Genomic DNA, 21,094 nt, shown 5'->3' on the forward strand with positions numbered 1-21,094 from the left:
CATTCGAGGTTTCTATACTTGTCTTACTTTTAAATCAGTTTCCTGTGCCTTCTTTGTCAGTCCCCACAAGTTCTGAATCCACTCTGTCAGTAGCTGCAGTGTCACCCGCTTAAAATTAACCATGTTTAAAGTTTTTCCATAATTTCCGAGAGTAAAGAGTGTTGTGTTTCAGCATTCTGTAGCTTGATTTTTGCAGGATGTGCAGCAGGAGAAATAACAATAATACAATAAATTGTACATATGTTGCTGCAAATACATGCATAAGGATCTACTGTGCCTTTAAGCAACCTGACTTCTTTCCTGATTCTGCTTTTGGATATAATACTGCTAGAAGGTTTTTCAGATCTTTGATTTTAAAATTCTTGAAGATGCAGTAATACTTGTTGTATTACTTCAAGAAAAAAAACAGAAGAGGTTTTCAGAAATTTTCAGTTTTTAAGATGCTAAGCTCTTACAAATTTTGATAATCCTCTGTGCCATGATCGAATGGGAGTTCATCACTATTAGAGAAATTTCTTTATTATTTTTAGATGATAGTTATTTTTTTTTCATTCATTCATTAGATTGATTTTATCTGGAAAGAAGTTTTGAAAGTCAGATGACCAACCAAGCTATGGGTTTGAATCGGGAATTGGGGGGTTTTTTCAGTCACACTATTCAATTCGCTCCTAAGTACTAGACAAGAAATTGTGTTATAATATAACATATATTAGTTATATATATTATAACCCAATATTATATTACTGGGTTATAATATATAGGGTTATATATTATATATAGGGTTGTGGTAGAGAAGGTGGGGGCTGAAAGTCAAGTTTTCGAAAAGATGAGGAGGGAGTGTTGTGGTAGTATTCTGATTATGATTGAGATTCAGATACACTGTATGGCCTCAGCAGTCTTCTGATAGATGAGAAGATACTGCTCATGAGGCTTAAGAGAACTGACTTGACTAATTTAAATGTGGAGAGGTAGCCAGCAGAAAATTGATCTCAGCATAGTTTTATCCCTCCTTGGTCCATTCTGCTGATCCACTGCACTGCTGTTTCACCTTTGCTCTCGCCTTGTATCTACTACGGGTAGTCCTAGGATGATGGTGCTGGAAGCAGCAGTTAGCAGAGACCATAAGGCGTTCACATCCTCTCAGACCATGTAGATTTTTTCTTACGCACTTTCAGGGCTTCTTCTTCTCACCAGGTGAAACAGGCCCACTCAAGGATCCTGTTCAGGCTGTTATCCAGTGTTAGTTTTGTTTATTATGGTAAACAGGTAAAATTTTAGGAACATATTGCCAGGATGCATTTCTTAACTTGTTCTGTTATGAATGGATGAGGCTGTAGAAAGCACAAGTTGGTATCTGAGTCAATGTCTTAATCCCTAGGGAAATGATCTAGCAGCTTTTCAGTAACTGAAGGGAGCCTACAAGAAAGCTGGAGTGGTATTTTCACAAGGGCGTGTAGTGATTGGACCAGGAGAAATGGCTTTAAACTGAAAGAAGGCAGGTTTAGAGTAGATACTAGAAGAAATTCTTTATATGTGAAGGTGGTGAGACACAGAAACAGGTTGCCCAGAGAAGCTGTGGATGCCCCATCCTTGGCAGTGTTCAAGGCCAGGTTAGGTGGGCCTCTGAGCAGACTAGTCTGGTGGAAGATGTCCCTGCTTATGAAGCAAGCAGGTGGTGGAACTAGATGATCTCTAAGGTCCCTTCTAACCCAAACCATTCTGATTCTGTAGTATGTAACATGACGTTTGATTTTCTGGGAATGTGTGTGTAAGGAGAACCTGCATTAGAATTTTGTTATATATGTGCAGGAAATGGGAGTGAAGGTTTCGAAATTATGCTTGTGGTCAGGGCAGAAGTTTTTAGAGGCTTAGATTTGCAGTGTGTGTTATCTCACAAATAGGTAAGGGTTACTGCTATAAACTTGCACTGCTGTGAAACACACTTTTATGAGAAGCCACCTAAAACATTACGTAAGAGGCATATAAGTCTGCCTGTGTCCTGGGCATGCATATTATGGTATCAGGCGTGAAAGCTTTACAGAAATTATTAAAATAAAGCCCAGGCTGGAAGTGTGAAAAACACAGCACTGAGCAATGCATTTTGTTTTCTGCAGGGCTGAGTAGTTGGGTGAACACGGGGTTTATGCAGCTGTGCAGATTCAACTCCTCCTCTTAAGCAAACACAGGCATATATAGATAAGTTCTTGTAGTCACAGATGAGCTTGCCGAATTGGAGCAAAGGAAAAATATTTTGTGTTGTAACCTTTGTGAAGTTTCCAACAAGCAGATTTTAAGGTTAAGTTGACAGTCATATTTCATCAATAAACAACTTTTAGTACAAAGTATACAAAGACATAATAACAATTTAAAGGAAGGAATGGCTGCTTATTAATAAATATGAACCAAATTTTAATTAACAGTGGTTTCACATGGTTCTGAGATTGAAGTTTTGTAGGCTCTGGTTGTTACAATATTAGCTTAAAACAAAACCAAAAAACCTCAACGCAACTGCAGCCCCTTAAACAAACAAGCAAAAAACCCAAATACAACAAACCAAAAAACCCCACATAAACTGACACTCCCACAAAAACAAAAAACAACCTCGAAAAACCAAAACACAGATATATCTCTTGATTGTACTACCAATAGATTAGTGTAATATCCTGAGAGTTAGCTTTAGGAAGATTTTTACCTTACTCTCTGAATTTTTGTGATGAATTGTCTCATAGTAGTTTCATGAAGTTAAGAGTTTTGGACAATTGTATCTGTAAGAATGGAGGATTTTCAAATATGCATTCATATATAGTATGTATATTTTGGAGTTTTGTCTTGCTTATTAGTTTAGTTGTTAAATCAAAATATAAATTTTAATTCAGTTGTTCTTCAGTTGCTACTAGTGCTGTTGTTTGACCCTGAACTGGTCCTTTTAGTTACCTTCCAAGCACCACTCGACACTGTTCAGTCCTGCAGTAAGCAAGCTGTCAGCATTGTGCAAAAAAAGTCTTGTTTGTGTCTAGTGGGTAAAGCATATCTTTCTTATTTGTCTTGCAGGCACAGGAGAGAGTGGCAAAAGCACATTTATCAAGCAGATGAGAATCATTCATGGATCAGGTTACTCTGATGAAGACAAAAGGGGCTTTACAAAACTGGTGTACCAGAATATATTTACAGCAATGCAGGCCATGATCAAGGCCATGGATACCCTCAAAATCCCATACAAGTGTGAAAACAACAAGGTGAGATTTTTGTTTATTTCTGTAGCTAGAATTTTTCCTCTTTTTATTTTGGGAAATATACTGAAGGTCTCAGGAAAAAAAAAAGACACATCACAGAAGTGATACTAAAAGCTCAGAAGAAAAGGGCGTTTCCCGTCCTGCATTTAGTTCGCTGCCCTTCTTTCTCCTTTTACAATACAAATGTGCTTCTTTTAAACAAGAGGCCTCTCTTAAGATGCCTGAGGAGGATTGTCACAAAACAGAGGTTTAATGGCAGGCTGCCATTTGACTTCAGGAACTCTTGTCTTTTCCTATGAGGCCATGCTCTGGTTAGAGCAGTTAAACCATTCTTGTGATGTGTGGCAAAACTTTGCTGCTTAAGCTTTGCTAGTATCATTACAAGTGGAAAAAATTCAAATTTTTAGAAAAATAGGTGGGGATATCTGTTTGTGTGTGGACAGATCTTTAAATTAAAATTATCTAGACATGACCTTAAAAGAGTCAGATTCTTGTGAGACTGATGCTATTACTGCAATTTAAAAGGACAAAATACATTTGAAATGTTTCTAAGGTTCATCTCGGACTGGCTTGACTTTTTTCCATTAAAAAAATATTATATTTTAATAGTATGATAAGTACAGTGGTTTAAATCTTACTCTGTGAATGCAAGTGAAATGCTTAATATTTACTTAAGTATGTGGTAAGTCACAGAATTACATGGCTGTATCTCCCAATACCACAGAATCACAGAATGAGTCAGACTGGCAGGGACCACAGTGGATCATCTGGTCCAACCTCTCTGCTCAAGCAGACACTATTTGGTAACACTTCCTGAGAACTTTGCATTTTTAGTGTTGATCCATTATCAAAAACTTTTGTCAAATGGAGCATTTAAGATATGTCACAAACTGGATGGCTCACCTTTCTTTCAATTTTATGAAAGAGTATTTAATGATAATCTGGTAGTCCTGGATGAAAGTAACACTTTGTTTGATAAATTTGTGTTTTAAGACAGCTAACATAGAAGTAGGAAAGATAAAGCTTATTACTAGGTTAAAGACGAGTTGTTTTTTCATTGCCATTTGCTGAAGCCGTTGCAGATGATCATCACTTTGTTCATGATTTAACATTGCAATAGCTAGAGTCTTGCAGGAGGGTGACTTCATGCAGTAGGAAGTCATGAGGATCCCTTCTGTCAGAATCAATATTGTTAACCTTATTTAATGGTGGGGGGGGGGGGTGCAGTGCACATGAAAAAGGATTGAAAAATTTGTCATTGATAAGACTCTTGACTGCTAAACTTCCTAGTCTAACTGCGTGTTGGAGCTGTCTGTTTTCCTCTCATCCTCTATAAATCAAAATCAAATGTCAAATTAGTATTAAAAAGAAAACTACTTTTCATTTGCAATTCAGCCTTTTAGTGCCATGTTTTTGCTGTGTGCAGTACATAAAGCAAACTGGCCTGAAAAGTTAGTTGATCCTATTGCACATTTTTTCTTAAAAACTGGTATTGATTGTCAAGGTAGATTAGGATTCTTTTTCTTGTATTATATTACAGAATATGTGTTCTGTGGTTACTTTTTAGACATGCTGACTTTATGTAGTGTTTTTATATGGCTGAGTGAGCAGGGTGGGTTTGGCATAGCTGTCTACACATGGCCAGAGCTGTTCACTTACTCTAAATAAAAATTACTTTGCAGAAAGTAGGAGTCTGTCTGTGCACAGCTCCTTCACAAGCTTCTAATAGGGATACTTGCAAAGTAAAACAAAAGTCACCAACTAACAGGCTCTCAAGGCAATTCCTGTATGAATTCTGTCAGGAATACAGGAAAAACCAAATCTGCTACAGCATTGTGCCTAAATAGACATGACTGTGGTCTACTACACTTTGGCTTTGTATGCAAGGTCACTTCACTTTAAAGCACTGAACACTAATCAACAGAAAAATCTGCTCCTTCTTTTTTTACAGGCTGTTGAAAACAAACTCATTAGTCTAGCAGTCTAGAAAACACAGGAAGGGCACTTCCTATTAATTTGAATCTCCTATCAGGAAGTCCTATCTCTGGAGAGTATATCTCAAAGTTTGAGTAACAGCGTATTTTTAGCACAGTAGCTATTGTACACAGTAGTTTAGAAAATTGCAGGTCAAGCTGGTATTGATGTGGTTCGGCCTAAAGTAAAATTGCCCTTTATTTTTGGTCAAATGCTTCATGGTCTGCAATAGACTTTGGGGCTACGGTATAAATGGTTTTCTCTTACTGTAACAATTTTTATACCTTTAACTGTGCTTTATTAAAATTGGAGTGTTTTGAATCTCTCAATGCTGCTGGAATTTGAAATGCCCTTATACCTAGCAGTCAGTTAAGCAGGCAGCTGTGTTCTTTGTGTGGTGTACAACATCACAACATTTACATTGGATTATTTTAATATAATCAACATAGCAAGAGGCAAGTTCTAAATTTAGCAAGTTCTTGTTTGGCTTCATAGTCATCAGTGTAACTAAAGAGGCAGAGAGTAAAATGCATTGTCCTGTATTATAATAACCTAGACTATTTTGAAATTTTATTATCATAGTAGTGAAAGCCAGTTGAGAAAGGTAGCTGTGTTTAGAAGCTAATATCTCAGACCTGATGGTAGAGCATTATAACATGAAAGACATTTCTTTTTATGTGTTTAAACCTCAGAATGCGAGCTCTTCTGAGGTTTGAGATAATGTGTAAGGGTGATCTCTTCTCTTAGGAATTTGTCTGTCTTAGGAAATGGTCGCTTATAGACTTCTTTAGTTTCCTTTTGAGTATATTTTACTGTGCTTCCATTACTTATTTTTTAACTAGAAGTTGTGAAGTTTTTGTATGGCTTTTGAATTTTAGAGTAACAACTATTTTATGAAATAAGGGAAAGCATTAGTTTTTATAGAAGTGTTCAGATACAATTTTGAAAATAGCCTGTCTTTTGCAAAATTTTGTTTGTACAGACTAACTCATGCAACCACAGCTATTCAAATGCACATCTTAAAAAAAAATAAAATACAGGTTTATGCTTTTTGCAGTTTGTCTTTTTTAGACAAATGAATCTACTATTAAAGACAAAATACCACTGTTGTCCTGTACTGTTTGCTTTTATGTAACTTCCAAAAGACAAATTGCCTCTCTGTTCCAGCAGACAGTATCAGGAAGGTGTCACTCCGTGGTGATTAACAGGCAGGAAGTCTTACTTGAATCCCATTCCCATAATTTCCTGTGAGACTTCTTAAACATTCGTAACAATAAAATTAGTGTGAGTAACAGCAACGGAACAGGCTGCAGGAAAGTTTTTCAAAAAGCTAGAAACATAAAAGCAAATTTTGTGGGTGACCTAGACATTTACTGTTAAGTTTCTAAGAGTGTTTTCTGATGAATTTTTGTCTGTATTTACGCCTGTCTCCTTTGGGAAATGTTTTGCAGTCAAAATGAGCAGATACCAGAAATGCTTTCAAAGTCCAAAATCTTACTGGCATTATCTTCAAGTCCAAATTTGCTTTGTTAACTTGCTTTTCTCTTATGTCAGACAGATCCACTAGAGAAAGCTAATAAAATTACAGGCAGAAGTGGGACAGTAGGGCAGGTATGAAATCAGATTGCGTAAGTTTTTGTTTTGAGTAAACAGTTCAGGATGTTAAGTGTTCTACATCTCTTGGTGAAATTTGATGTTGGACAAATGTAGTTTGGAGGAAAGAGCTCCTGCAGACACCTCACCTGAAACAGAGTGTGAAGGCCTGAATCTAGAGCAGTAGTGTGCAAACTCTGGGAGGGTGTGTTTTTCAGTTTAGAGGCAGTTTTTATTTTAGAGAACACCAGAATTATGTTCTTGACAGTGAAATAAAATGCTTATTGGTTTGGAATTGGGATAATCAAATGGCTCTTCAAGCAGATGGAGAAACCTGTTATGGTCCTTATGGTTAGTATTGAACAATCTGCAATTTTTGATTAGTATTTAAGTTCTATGAGGTGTTTCTTCAGGCACTCAAAGTAAAATGACCCAATAAATAGCAGTCTTGCAGAAGAGTTAGATGCTCCTAATCCACAAAACTCCGTATGCATTATTTTAGCAAGAAATAAGTGCAGTCAGATAACGTGGAAGAGTGTATAGAAGATTCAAAATATTGTGGTCCTTTAACTGCATATATTCAGACAAAGGAACTGAAGATAGCTTGTTTTTTTTATTCCCTAGAGCTGTAATATGAGGGAAAGGCCCATCTCACTGATAGCTGTGTTTTCCTCCCATGGGGACATGATCAGTGAGCTTTCAGGATTGCAATAAGCCATGAGTAGTTTCTTCCTAAGTGTACTTTGTAAAGAGTCCTTTGTGAAGATTTTGACAACCTTAACTAAATAGCAGCCTCACCTCAGCTGTCTTTGTCATCTTCAGTCTCCTTCTGTCAGTCATTTGCTCTTCTCATCCCCTGCTTTTCTTTCTGGTGCTTACTCAGTTTTGCATATATTTGACTTCAACGCATCTTTATATACCTACCATTTTGTCCTACTTTCTGTTACTTTTCTTCTTTATATTTTAATAAAATTAAAACAACCAAACAACCCCCATGTATGTACTAGTTTACGTCCTGCTCTCCATGTCACTCATTTGCTTGTTCTCTGTTTAGATCAGAGGTCTCTTGCATTGACCTATATTGCTTTAAAGGATTAGTAAATTACTTCTTTCGTCTTGTTATGTTCTGCTTAAGTATTTCATACTTCATCCCAGCAGAAGCCCAAGTTCTACCTATTTTTCCAAATGTGTGGAAAAATGATGCTATATGAGAAGTAAGCTGGACAAGCAGAGTTGAATGCTACCATGAAGAGTTGAGAGTATCTTTATTTGAAATGAATGTACAAGTAAATGAGCACCCTTCTTTCTCCAGTGAAATAGCAGTTCATTTCACTGATATGAAATGAGGAAATTGTCAGCTTGCAGTTCAACATAAATTAGAAAACTATATTGTGCCTACTCTGTGGAGCAAAAAGACTTATTCCTTCCTTTTTTAATATTTCATTTTAAATTAAGCTCTTTGTTTTTTTAAATATGACATTTTAAGTAATTAAATGCCTTTTGCTAATAAGACATAGTAAGTCGTATACCAAAACCCTCGCATGAGGCCTGATGGCCATGTTTCATCATTACAGTTCCATTATTTTACAGTTGCCATTAGCGTGTAGAACAAATGGGTGGTAATAATGCTGGCAGATTCTTGTAGATTTTCTGATTGCTCACACACTGGATAAATGGCCATAAATGTAGGAAAGCATGCTTCCAGCTTTTTTTTTTTTATTCCTTCCTTTCTGACTATTTTATTTCAGATACTCTTGTCATTTAATTATTTTGCTTGCAGAGCATATTGTGTGTCTGAAAGGAAATGTTCATGTAAGTGTGTTCTCTGACAATGAAAATGTGAAATGTGATCAGAGCAACTTTTTTTATGTAATAGGAATTTGGCGTATGTTTTAAGGTAGTGAGATTGTATTCTTGAAATGGTTCTGACTTTTTTTCATTATGTAAAATATAGTTATTTATATAATACAATTTTATAGAGATACTGTATAAACATAACCATATATAAGTATTTTCTAGAAGAAAATATCTGAAAGTAATAGCTTCCTAATTAATTAATTTCTACAGGAGATAGGCTAAGGTTGTCTAGTACTTATTTCTAAATTAATTTCAGATTGAAGTATTTTTGTCAAGTCTTCTTCTGATAATTCATAAGAATATTTTTTGCAGTAAACGTTTTTTGGGAATTCAGATCCTGTTGTGTTCTAGTTATACTATGTAGAATGACTAAAAGTTACTTGTTTCTTCATTGTAATTTCTAGTAACACACAACATGCTTGAAATAAGGTTTACTGCAATTGATTAGTAATTCTTCAGATAAAACGGACCATATTTTTGTCCAGGTTTTGTCAGTCTCTTGTTCAGTGTGCTCTTCCTATATGGTAAAAATTAAAATGTCTGAGATGCAAGCAGGTTTGGTCTTACAATAAAATCCAGCTTTGGCTTGACAAGAGAGTTTAAAAAAAAAGTCCACAAAAGAACCAACACACAACCCACCCGGCCCTCCTTCCTCTACCCCCACCCCTGCTTTGATTTTGTCTCTGAAGTATAGTTTGTTTTGTATTGTGGGATGTATCACCCACTAGAGGTACTCACATCATTCCTTTGACCTCTGCTTTTTCTGAAAGATTATTTTGGTTTTTTTTCTCCCTGGTTAAAGTAGGCTTAGGGTCTGCACATTAAGAGGTGATTACATATTCACACTTCATCAGTCCAATCATATGCCTGCCTGTTTTCTGGATATAGGCCCATGTAGCTCTAGTTTTAGACTTTGTAGTAAGTTTGGGTGATCATGTAAAAGTGAGTAATGATGCAAGAACCCAGGGTTTTGCTTCTGGAAGAGTGGGTTGGCAGAGGAAAATCGAAGCATGACATGAGTCATGTTACATTTTAATTTTTTTCCTAAGAGTTATATAAGAAACAAACAATCATAGGGCTATAGTTGCGTGCTTCATCTTTGTCAAGAAAGTGTCACGATCTTGACTGTAGATTGCTTAATGTTTATATTGTTCTGGTGGACTTAAGTTACTGGGTAGGTAAGAAAATCATTTATTGTGAGCAAGTCACTTCTGTGAACAGTTTCAAACATGAGAAAGAAAGCTGAATATTGAGTTGTAGGCATAGTAACTACCAAGAGTTGCTTCATAACATTTCTCTCTCTTGTGTCTCTCCTTTTCATTAGTCCTGTCATACATAGGAGTTTTTGAGCACTTGGCTGGGACAAGTGGAAAAGCTGTTACAATTAAGTTTTCTTCTAGTTAAGGTTGCTTCTGATTGTGACTTGCCATTTTTCTTTATGCAACCTACTGGTCAGAGTTAAAATTTGGTTTACTGTTTAGTTGTTGATCTTTTAAGCCAATTTGTAGATACAGTGTACTAGTAAGTTTTACCCTCAGATACAAACCCATGGAATCAGGTAAAACTGATTTCTGGCACAGAATATTTTTGAGACACTTTTAATGTATGTTTTTATTGTTCCTTTGACCCTATGCATTTTTTAAAGCTGCTTTTATTCAAAGTCTGGATTGAAAAATTATTTATTTAAAGCTGAAATATAACTCTAGAACTTTATGAGCTTTATTTCTTTAGTTATTCTTTTCTCTTTTTCTTTCTTTTACTTTCTTTGTCACTCCTAACTTTGAAATTCTGCCTTGACCTTTGAAAAGTTGAAAGAGTAATGATGAAGGATTGAAAATAAAGCCATTCATAACAGTGCAAAAACATATCACATACTGTAAGTTCTGCTGCAGCCAATAGTCTGCAAATAAAAGCAGGGCATAGGATAAAATGAAATGTGATGGCATTTTTCAGAAATACTGTACAGATATTTTGATTTACCTGTGCAGTAAGAATTTGGGGAAGAAATTAAACTCAATACTTAGTCTTGGTTTTGAAAAAGATGGAGTTTTTCCAGCCACTTGCCACGTTTTATTCAGCTTCAGAAAACTCTTTTGCACTAAGTTAAGTGGCACTTTGATAATGAGCCGTGGAGGACTTGCTGGTATTGAACTGAGACATCACTAAAAGACATGAAAATGTTTGACTAGTACATGTATGTACTGTTAATGCAGTGTGAAATGGATTTTTTTTAAACAAAGTTGGAGTTACTTGTGTCTGATACAAACTTGCTCATAAGGGAAGGTATTTATGACTGTGTGCGTAAAGATTGAGAAATGCATGAATGGACACATCTCACAGTTTGCAAAGGAGCCTGCACACTGAGATAAATTAAGCATTTCTGAAAGAGAGAACATAGAGCATGCAGATGGTATTTAAAGTATGGTCAAGAAGCTTCTAAGAACCCTTCTGTATTTTAGAGGGGGATATGTCTATTTTTGTACTCATGTTGGGTTTTAGCTCTTTTAGAATTTTGGTAATGATCTTGTGTTGCATGTAGTCCATTTACTGCTTGAAAGTCAAGTCCTCCCATTTTATGAAAAGTGTCTAAACACCAGTCAGCATTTTTCCAAACTGAGTCTTGGATTTTTTTTTTTAATTTCACCTGTGATATATTCTAGTCCTTTAGATAGGGAAAAGAAATTATGTGACCTTATTAGACTCATCATGAAAGGCCGTGTTTTATGCAAAAAGTTTTTTCTGGGGCAACTTTTGTAAATGAAACCATCCTAATCAGAGAAGGGCATGACAGTAAAGCCTTGTAGCTCATGTCCTTCTTGTGTGATAAACAATGACTTGCACTGGCTGCCCTTGCTATAGTGGTGTACTCACTGACTGCATTGCAAAATGTTTTAAACAGCAACTCCCTGCTGTAAAAAATTACTTAAATTTTCCTCATCTCTGTTTCAGAAGAGAAGTGCATTTTCAAGAAGTAGGTTTTTGAGGACTAATGACTGGGAGGAGCTATAGCATGCTGACTTACTGACTTTGTCGTTTCCTGATTCCAGTGGAGTGTGTATGTTCTTACTGGTATGTTTCCTCCTATCTTGTCCCTTTTTGGACACTCGTCAGCTTTTGTGGTCCTCTGTAGCGCTTCCTGTGCGCTGCTGTCTGATGATACCATATGAATCAGCAATGTGGCTAGTGTTTTGCCTGTCTGACAAGTAAGGAAACTGCAACAGTAATTTCTTCTTTGAAGTCGGTACTATTCAGAGTTACTTTCTTAAGGCACACTGGGATGGATTTCTGTGATCCTGTAGGTCTTTCCTGATTTATCATCTAGTGGCTATGATACGCAGTAGAAAACAGCCTTTTATGAACACATCCCAGGCAGATGTTGTAAATGCCTGGGTGTACTGAAACAGACGGAATCCTTGCCAACATAAAATGCAGTCAAAATCTGGCTTTTCAACATTTTAATGCAATTTTTCATTATGTTTTTTGTTACTGGTCTAAACTACACAAGAATTAGATTTTACTAATTCTTTCCTCTTCAGAAAGGGATGAAAATTAGATTTCTCATATGAAGCTACTACAATGAGAGGAAATTTAAATAAATATGCCTTGGGAGGAGGGGTTTGGTAGAGATATGGGTGAAGGGAGGAGTATAGTTGATGTGTAGGCTGAATTGTCAAGATCCTACTTGTAAAGCAAGGGTTAGTCCCTGAAGAGAGTTGGTTTAGTAATGCTTTTCCAGTGTTCAGATGCACTCATTAAGTCATTAATCTTTGAACATGACATAGTTATTCCTCAACAAGGTATCAAATAAGATTTTTTCATTAGACAACTGTCTTTTTTATTTGGTATTTGGTAATTAGATCTATATCCTTGTGTTAAGGTTTGTGGGATTATTTTTTTTCTTTCACTTTGGGTCTTCTCATACTTTGTGCAATTATATTCTGCTGAAGAGTGTAAGGGAGGATAATAAATGAGAACTGCTGTGTTGTGTTCCCATACTCCTTTTGCTTTTTGGAATTCAGTGTGATTCTCAGGACAGTCTTGGTTTTCTCTAGCAGCAAGGGTAATGGAAGAAATCACTTGAGTCAGTATTGACACAGCTTCATACAGCTGGAAAAATGTGCTTAAAGTGACTGTGGAGCACAGACTTCCTGATATAGTTGTGTTTTCCAGCACCTGCTTTGCAGATACAGGTTTATACCAGCTGCAGAGTTCCAGGGAATTTTACTCCAGTTCTTGTTAAAAATAAGTATTTCCAAGTGGCTGAGGAATTAGAAAGAAAATAATGCCATAATTTTGGGTCTGCAGTTGGCAGCATTGCACAAAATACATAATATCCCTTCTGCACAACACAAGAAAAGAAGAGACAGTAACTGTCTCATCCTTACAATGAACAGAAGTGTAATGCATACTTTCACTATGAAGTAATTTTGTCTTAGAAATTGGAGTTCATATATATATTTTAAAAGGCTGCGTAAAAATGTGCTTAACCAGAACCCTACTGCATGCAAAATTCGGACATCTCCACTTCCTAATTATTCATCACTACATCAGCAGATGAATCTAATGAAAGAAACAATGGTAAATCTCCACTGTTACAGTATGTTATGGGTGCCATCACTGTTACCATTTATAAATAAAAACAGTTAGTGAGCTAAGTATTGTCCTCTGCACTTCATAACAATTTTTTTCTTCAGCACAACCAATTATGGAGTAAGAGAAAGGCTCATGTCCCTTAAAATAATTCTTCTGTTCTGTGGGAATCCTACCATTTTCAGTATTAGTCTCTGCTGTCTTTCATCTTACATCTTGCTTTGTGGAGACCTGTACTTAATAGAGACCAGTGGTTAGGCCTGAAATACAAATAACTAGACCTTAAAATGAAGACCAGTGCTGGAAAAGTATTCAGAGCTGTTGTGTACTCTTCAAAGGTAGAGCTTTTCCTCCTTCCTTTCTAGCATCATTACTGTGACTCCATCCAGTGCCCCAGATTCTGTGCCCTTTGCCCCAGTTGCAGCAGCAGTCTTGTCCTGAGCATTCCTGGGATGACCCCACATCCAGTTCACAGCATGGATTCATAAATGGGGAGCAGCAGTAGCATGCTCAGCACACGCTGCCTTGGAACACCACGAGCTACGCAGTCTCTTTGAGCGAGGTGTTCTCACACATCTGGTGAGCTGCAGTAGGCTGTAGGGATCCTGTCTTTGATCCCTATCACTTTCACTGGCTTTCTGGCCCTGAAAATGTCAGGTTTACCACAAGCAACATAGCTAAGATTCTAAATATGGATCTTGGATAGTATCCCATAGCATTTAAGTTAATATTAATGTTCATTTCTTCAAAGATGGAAAACTTTAAGCAAACTAGTTAGATTGCCTGATGGATGATTGCCTGTTTTTTCTTCCCCTTTCAGACCTCTGAATGAAACAAAACTGTTTCCTCCTTTTATAACACCATTTTACCAAAGTGTTAATCATTGCTAGTTTGGTGTTGCTTCAAAACCTGTATGATTATAGAAGTGAATGCTGGAATCGTGTTTGTGGCTCAGTGCCTTCAGCAGCTGTGCTGGCATACAGAAGTACATGCTCTACAGTCTTGAGAGCTGGTTCAGATAATGGACTGCAATGTTTTTTGATACGTGCTACCTATGCCCAGCCTTGGGATGCCCACATTTACCTCCGGTCCCCTGCAGCATTCGTGTACAGAGATGTGATTTGACTACCATGGGCTTGGATGGAGCAGAGAAAACAGAGCAGTGTCTGCCAGATCCATTAACTCCTGCTGAAAGTTAGGTCAGCATGGAGGATGTTCTAGCTTAACTTGGAGCAGTGCCTGAAGCTAAAAGCATCAACGGTCAGGAGAGTATAAAGATGATTTATCACTGTCTTATGCTTGACTCTTTCTTTGCACTCTCCTCCCCTCCCCTACCCTCTTCTCCCCTCCCCCCACCTTAATTAAGTATTGCTTTGCAGATTTTCTGAGTTTGACCTCAGACCTCACATACAACAATAGAACATTCCAGAACATGTCTGTGAGTCAATACAAGATCCTTTTGGGGGTAATTTTTAATACATGTTTATACCAGTTTATTGGATCTTGCAGTTAATTGAATATGCCTTTCACTGATTAAAACAAGAAACAGACTATTTCCCTGAGCTAAATTAAGTAATCTACCTGAAGCTGAAGTAAGAAACCGAAGTTTTGCTACCAGGTTTCACTTCTTTCAGACCTGATTTATTTGTTGAAGATCTATTAGCATTTTAATTTATAGAGGTTGACACTACTCACCACAAAATCAAGACGGAAAAGTATTTTTGCTGGTAAAAAAAAAAAGTTCATTTTCATCTTTATTTTGAGATTGAAAGTGTGAACTGTTGCCTGTCAAGAAATTTTTCTCCCTTCATTGGTTTTTGAATGTGAATTTCACACATTGTCAGGGAGTTTGTTTTAGTTTTGAGTGGTTTTTTTAATGGTGGGAAAGTTAAGTGAAATTCTGTATTGTAGATATGAAACAACAGTGATTTAACTACCATTTAACTTGTAGGTAAGGCAATTTATAAAAGAATTGTCTTCAAAAATACTTCTATTTTAATATTGGCAATGTAAAAAGCAGGAAAAGAAGAATCTACCTTCAACAAATGCAGTTTAAGAAGAGCTCCAGTGAATTTCTTTCAATGGGACAAAACTAATGCTGCCTCCTCTGGCATCAGTTTTTTTAAACAGTTAACCAAAATCTACTCCTTGGCTAAGACATGCCTGGTACCATTTTAGAGCATTTTTATTAGGTTGCTAACTGTACTAGCAGTCTCAGGAAGGGCTTTTGATGTCTAAGCTGCTAATTCTGCTCTCAGTGACTTGCTTTCCTTACTTCCTTTTAGGGTTAGTAAATCTGTCTTCAGTGAGAACTTGTAACAAATGAATCCTGATTTCAGAAATTGCAGGATTCTGCATTAAAAAATAAACAAGTTTGTAAAAAATAAATGTTAATGCTTTCTATCACTACCCTGTTCTTTTCCCTGCATTACCTCTGATCTTTTTAATCTACACACTTGCTTTTTGACCTTCCACTATCACTGTTTTCAATTACGTGCAAACAGAAGGATAGGTATTTACAGCTGAATAGAAGTCAGACATAGTAATTAGAAAGGCAAAGCGTACTTTCCTCCTCTTCCAGATCTTCTAGTCAAATGCTGTTAACAGAAGTAATTTCTGCCTGGTAGATGAACAGTGAAAGCACAATGAGATTTCTGAGAAAATACTTAATTGCACTGCCAGCCTCACTCCAGAAAGAGTCTGACTCAGCTAAGCAGTGTTTTCTTCCTCCCTCTCTGTCTTGTCAGTGTTGGTTCACAGCGTGGTGGATCGGTGGTGCATGTGACTGCCATGCAGATAGTGCACTTGAGCAATAATCTGTAGTCCATAGGGCAAGTAAGCTGGGCAGACTGACAATGGGATGCACAAGGCAAGCAGACCAAGCCAGTTCCAGTACGAAAAAGAATTTGGCTCAAGAAACACCAATTTTTACATCTTTGATCTACAGTTACTTTATCGTTACTTATGGGTCTCCGTAACCAGCACCCCACTACCACTGCAGACCAGCAGCCTGAACCAGTGGTTTATCTCCCCTGGGATTTGCATGCAGTTAGCAGGAATGGGTAGTTTACCCCAGAGCTCTTTTTGTCATGGAAACCTATTTACCTCTGATTTTACACAGATTATCAGTAGGAGGAGTTATTGTCAGCTAAGTAGTATTCAGGCTTTCATTCAGGAGCCACAGTACCTGCATTTCAGATCAGACAGAGAAGGTAAAAGGCTTTCCTACAAGTTTTCCTCAACAAAATAATGAAGATGGATGAAAGAGGTAGTTGAAATTATAACCAAAAATGTGTTCTCGCTAGTTATTCATTCTATAAGGCGTCTCCCTTTTGACACCAAGCATCCTTCCAAGCATGTTTCAAAAATCTAGTGGAAGTCTTTATGTAAAAACCATTTGGAAAAAAATAGATTAAATAAATACATAAAATATTCAAAGAAATCTTTACATGTTTTATTAAAATTTTAGCTAGATCTGGCCTGTAAATGTTTATCTTATTCCAAGGACAATTACAACTCACCATTAATTGTGATGAGTCCAGTGGTTGTCCTGGTAATCATGTTGATAAGTACTTGCTCAAACTAATACCAGATTATTCATGTAAGGCTTCGTAAGCGTGAACAAAGGTTGCATAATTTGGCTCAGCATATTTGAAAAGTCAAAAGGCAGGTCACTATCTGACTGCCTTCCTCTCCCAAATTGTGGGACTTACCAGGTATCTTCTTAGGGGACTACTGCATCTTTTCTATGTTTGGTGTAAAGCCTAAGTTACAATATGTGATACATAGAGTGCTGCTACTAATAAAATTTCTGTTCAAGAAAATTGTGGATTTATTTCTGTGCTCTATATTTATTATATAGGACCCAGTAGAAATTAAGCTTGAGACTGTGCTTCCATAAGTCATTTGATGAACTGCATGAACATGGTTTTTGTAAGATACCGTTTTCCTATTTTCTGAAGCTTTTCTTTGTTAAGCCTCTGAGGAACAAATGTTAATATTACTGAATACCTTACTGAAATGAAAAATATAGGAAAAATGTCAAGAGGAAGATTGCAATAGTAAGTAACTGAAATTCAGTTAGTGTTGTTTTTGTCAGTGGAATATTTTGTATCTTTTGGTTTATTTAGTAGATCTAATACTATTTTTCCTTAATCGTGTAAATCGATGCCATGGTCTTTGTCCTACCTTAGTCATTCTTTCCGCTTAGCTCTGCTGTGTGTGGGAGTGGTGAAAAAAGATTACATACTGCCTGAACTGATTCATTTTAGACCTCTGCTGAAGATCTAACTGCTGAAATACTGTTTTCTTTTTAATTAAGGTGTTAATTTTAAAAAAAAAGTAATGTGTTCTGATGGAATGAAGGTGATTTCAGTCTATATTGACAGCAACTCTTTATGGCAATCCTTTTCCAGAAATACATTCTTCAGGGACAACACTTAAATCCTTCAGTTTATGTTTGGATGCTTGATGGCACGTAAACTAGGAATAGCTACTGTTACTTAATGCAGTTAGTTGTGTGGTTGGTGAGTCACTGTCTAGTTAACTGTGTTCTTTTTAAACTGCTTCGTTCATTACTTTTCCCTCTCCTAACTGTGAAATTAATATTTTTTGTAAATCTTGATTGAAGTAAATCCTATAATGATGAGTAAGTTGTATCATTTCAGTATGTTGTTGAGTTTGAGGGTTTTTTCTGTTGTTGCTCCTGAGGCAGTAGCTGAAGTAAGTGGGACGAATTTGCTGGTTACCTGGCAAAGTCACACATTTTTTGATAATTGGTGTAAATACCATGTCAGAGTCATTCACCTGTCAGTTCATTTGACTCTTTCGTTTGGAGACTTTTCACTCCTATTCCACTTACCCGGGAGACTAAACATAGTGTACCAGAATTAAACAAAACGATGATAAAAAAAGAGAAACAAAACCCATGAAAAAACTAAACCAAAACATCAACAAAACACCAATCTACAATTTGCAATACTTTTTGTTTTCAATTCCTGGTAACACTGAATATCTGCTGGGGAAGGGAAAGTAGTATTCTCGTAGGTCTTTGTTGTATATCTTAAAGATCCTAGACTGGAATTTCTGGAGCTCTCTTTAGTTTTAAGCTGATTACAAGGTGATGGCATTGTTATTCCTGCTCAAGGTAGAAAGAAGAGGAGCCTCTATTTATGAAAGCCTTTGTGTGTATATCTCACTTGATGGCTGTCTTAGGCTGCATTTTAGGTTTTCCTCCTCGTTAAGAATTCAAGTCTAGAAGAACAACAATTCTGCATTTCATAACTTCCCTTAAGCACTAGCAGCAGAACAAAATTAGCATAGCATTTTAATTGTGTCACTAATATGGAAAAAAATAATGGTGAGGCTGATGGAAAACTTCTTAATACCTTCTGTTGGTGTTGAAGCTATGAACAACAGCACAAGCAATTTAGCTTTCTGGCCAGTAACTCAGGACGACAGCACTGTTTTAATATGCATGTGAGTCACACTTGTTATCTCTGTAAATACAAAAGGAGGAGGCAAGCAAAGTAGTAATACCTCACTTAAAGCTCAAGTTATTCATGAAATAGCTTGAAAATTGAAACAAAATAAGTATATCAAGGGAATTAGGAAAGTGGCTGATAGTTGCTGTAAAGCAAGCAGGTTTTCACCTTGCTTACATGAGCAGTTACATAAATTTTGAGATACAGTTATTCAGGGGTTGGGGGCAGGGGGCTGTTTCATTGTTTCTCAGATCGAATTGCTTTTAGAATGGAACAAGTCAGTGCAGCTGTGTCTGCCCAACGTGTTGCTACTGTTAATGAAACTGCTTCTCTTCTTGATACTTTCCTCTTGTTATAAACAGAGTAGGCAGGCTCTTTATCAAAAAGAATGCTCTGTCACTTACCTCCGTAGTTCATTAACTCCATCTGCCTTTCTATAAGCTTGGCATGTGCCGTGTTTTAGATTCAAATAAGCCTTAAGACACCAGATTCTTCTCATTTCAGTGAGAAGTGGGGAACCCTGTAGAAATCAGAAGCAGTGTTTTGAATCTGGGCTCTGGTATTTGTGGTGCTGGTGAGAGAGGCTCTTATGAGGAGAAGGCAGTGAGCTGCATGAGCATCAGGTGTGACACAACCCTGAAGGGCTTCACTGCAGCACTCCTGCTTTTTACCTATTAGCTTGACAACAACTTGAGTCACGGCAAATGGTTGGACAGAGGACAGAAAATGATCCATACCAGTGACCAGGCAGTTGTTAGGCTACAATAACATAGATGTGTCCATAATGAGATGGATTGTCATTGTTACCTGCTAGGGTAAGCTTTGTCTCAGTGGATCTGGAGAACTATATTGTTCTTTGATTATCTTGTTTTGCTGACTGATTAACAGTGCTCTTAGTTTTATGATAATTTGCTTTATTAGTACAGACATTCATGTGCATTTTAAAAAGAGAATGTTATACTGCAGTTCTTTCATAAAAGATTATGAGATATTTGAAAAGCTGGTTCAAAACTCCATATCAGTGATTATATATCTTCTAATAAACATTTTTGTTGGAAATTTTTTTTCAGTACTGCTTTAAGTGTTTTTGATTAAAGTAATTTTGGAACAGATTGAATAAACCATGCCAACCCTAAATTATCTGTGCTAAAATAACTTGATGTTTACTTGTTTCACTATTAAAAAAAATCCAGTATCCTGGATGATATCAATTAAAAGCATAGAGAAAGCATTCAGCCCCGTATGCTGTATAAGAAAGACAACAATAGAAATAAAGTTAGAACCAGATTCTAGTAGAGGTAAAAAACAATGTTGGCTACACAGGAAAATTACATACCAAAATCTTCATATGTTAGGGCATACATGATTTGTAGTCATGCTTAGGAACTTACTGGCAAATGTTCAGAAACAAGAGGAAAAAACCCCATTAGTTCATGTAAATAAAAGCATAACATTTGGGAGAAAAGTTCAAAATTTGTTAACTCTGTACAATTCAGCAACCGTATGCACTAAACTCATGTCTTCAGTTCAGAGGCTTATGAAAATAAACACAGTTTGTATTACTCTGTTTTGAAATGCTGTTTGAAAACAGAAAAAGGGGATGAAGAGTATAATTAGAAATCTCATAGGAGTTTTTAGGCTTGTACTGTATAGTACTGTATAGTCATGTCACTAGAAGCTGTCCCCCGTGTTCTGTGCCCCTGACACACTATTGGAAGCTGTAGTGTTTATAGATAGTGTGGGATCTAAGACAAACTCTTCAGGCAGCACCTAGCAAGACCTTTCATGGAAATACTTGGAACAATGAAATATGCTTATTAATAGTACAGCACCATATGATCCAGTATGTAACTCTACTTAGTTTTTCATCTTCACTGATACAAACACTTTTGTATTAAAAATGTTTCTTCTGAAAAATCTAGAAAGTGATCATACTAACTTCTTTGATAGTTATGTAGCATTCATTTATGTCAGCTGTCAACTTCAGTAGTCATTTATTCCTGATAGTCTTCTCAAAATGGTAGTAAAAAATAAAGTTAATACCAGATATGGACTGTAGTTCTCAACTTTGCTTCAAAACTTTTTTTCGTTGGTTTGATTTTGGTGAGTTTTTTTGGGGAGGCTGGTTGATTGCTTTTTATTTGGGTTTTTTTTGTTCCTTTTTTTTTTTTTGGTGGGTTTTTTTGTTTTGTTTTTTGGGGGGTTGTGGGTTCTTTTATTGGGGTGGTTTTGGTTTTTTGGTTGTTTTTTGTTGGTTTTTTTTTGTTTGGTTTGTTTTGTTTGGCGTTTTTGTTTGGTTTTGGTTTTGGCTTTTTGTTTTGTTTCAGTTTTTGGTTTTGTCTGGGGTTTTGTTTGTTCATTTTG

The 21,094-nt window shown here is 36.5% G+C and overlaps 1 protein-coding gene across 1 annotated transcript in view; it reads left to right on the forward strand.

Moving 5' to 3' along the window:
* LOC146424748 (guanine nucleotide-binding protein G(q) subunit alpha-like) overlaps positions 1-21,094 on the forward strand; it is a 116,374-nt gene that overhangs the window by 36,134 nt on the left and 59,146 nt on the right. Inside the window, exon 2 of the mRNA XM_085043089.1 lies at positions 3,052-3,236. Within this exon, the coding sequence (XP_084899215.1) occupies positions 3,052-3,236 (185 nt within the window). The remainder of the gene's footprint in view (positions 1-3,051; positions 3,237-21,094) is intronic.

The sequence above is a fragment of the Lichenostomus cassidix genome, chromosome Z (genome assembly GCF_008360975.1).
Source record: "Lichenostomus cassidix isolate B80296 chromosome Z, HeHo_3.0, whole genome shotgun sequence".
Taxonomy (NCBI): Eukaryota; Metazoa; Chordata; class Aves; order Passeriformes; family Meliphagidae; genus Lichenostomus; species Lichenostomus cassidix.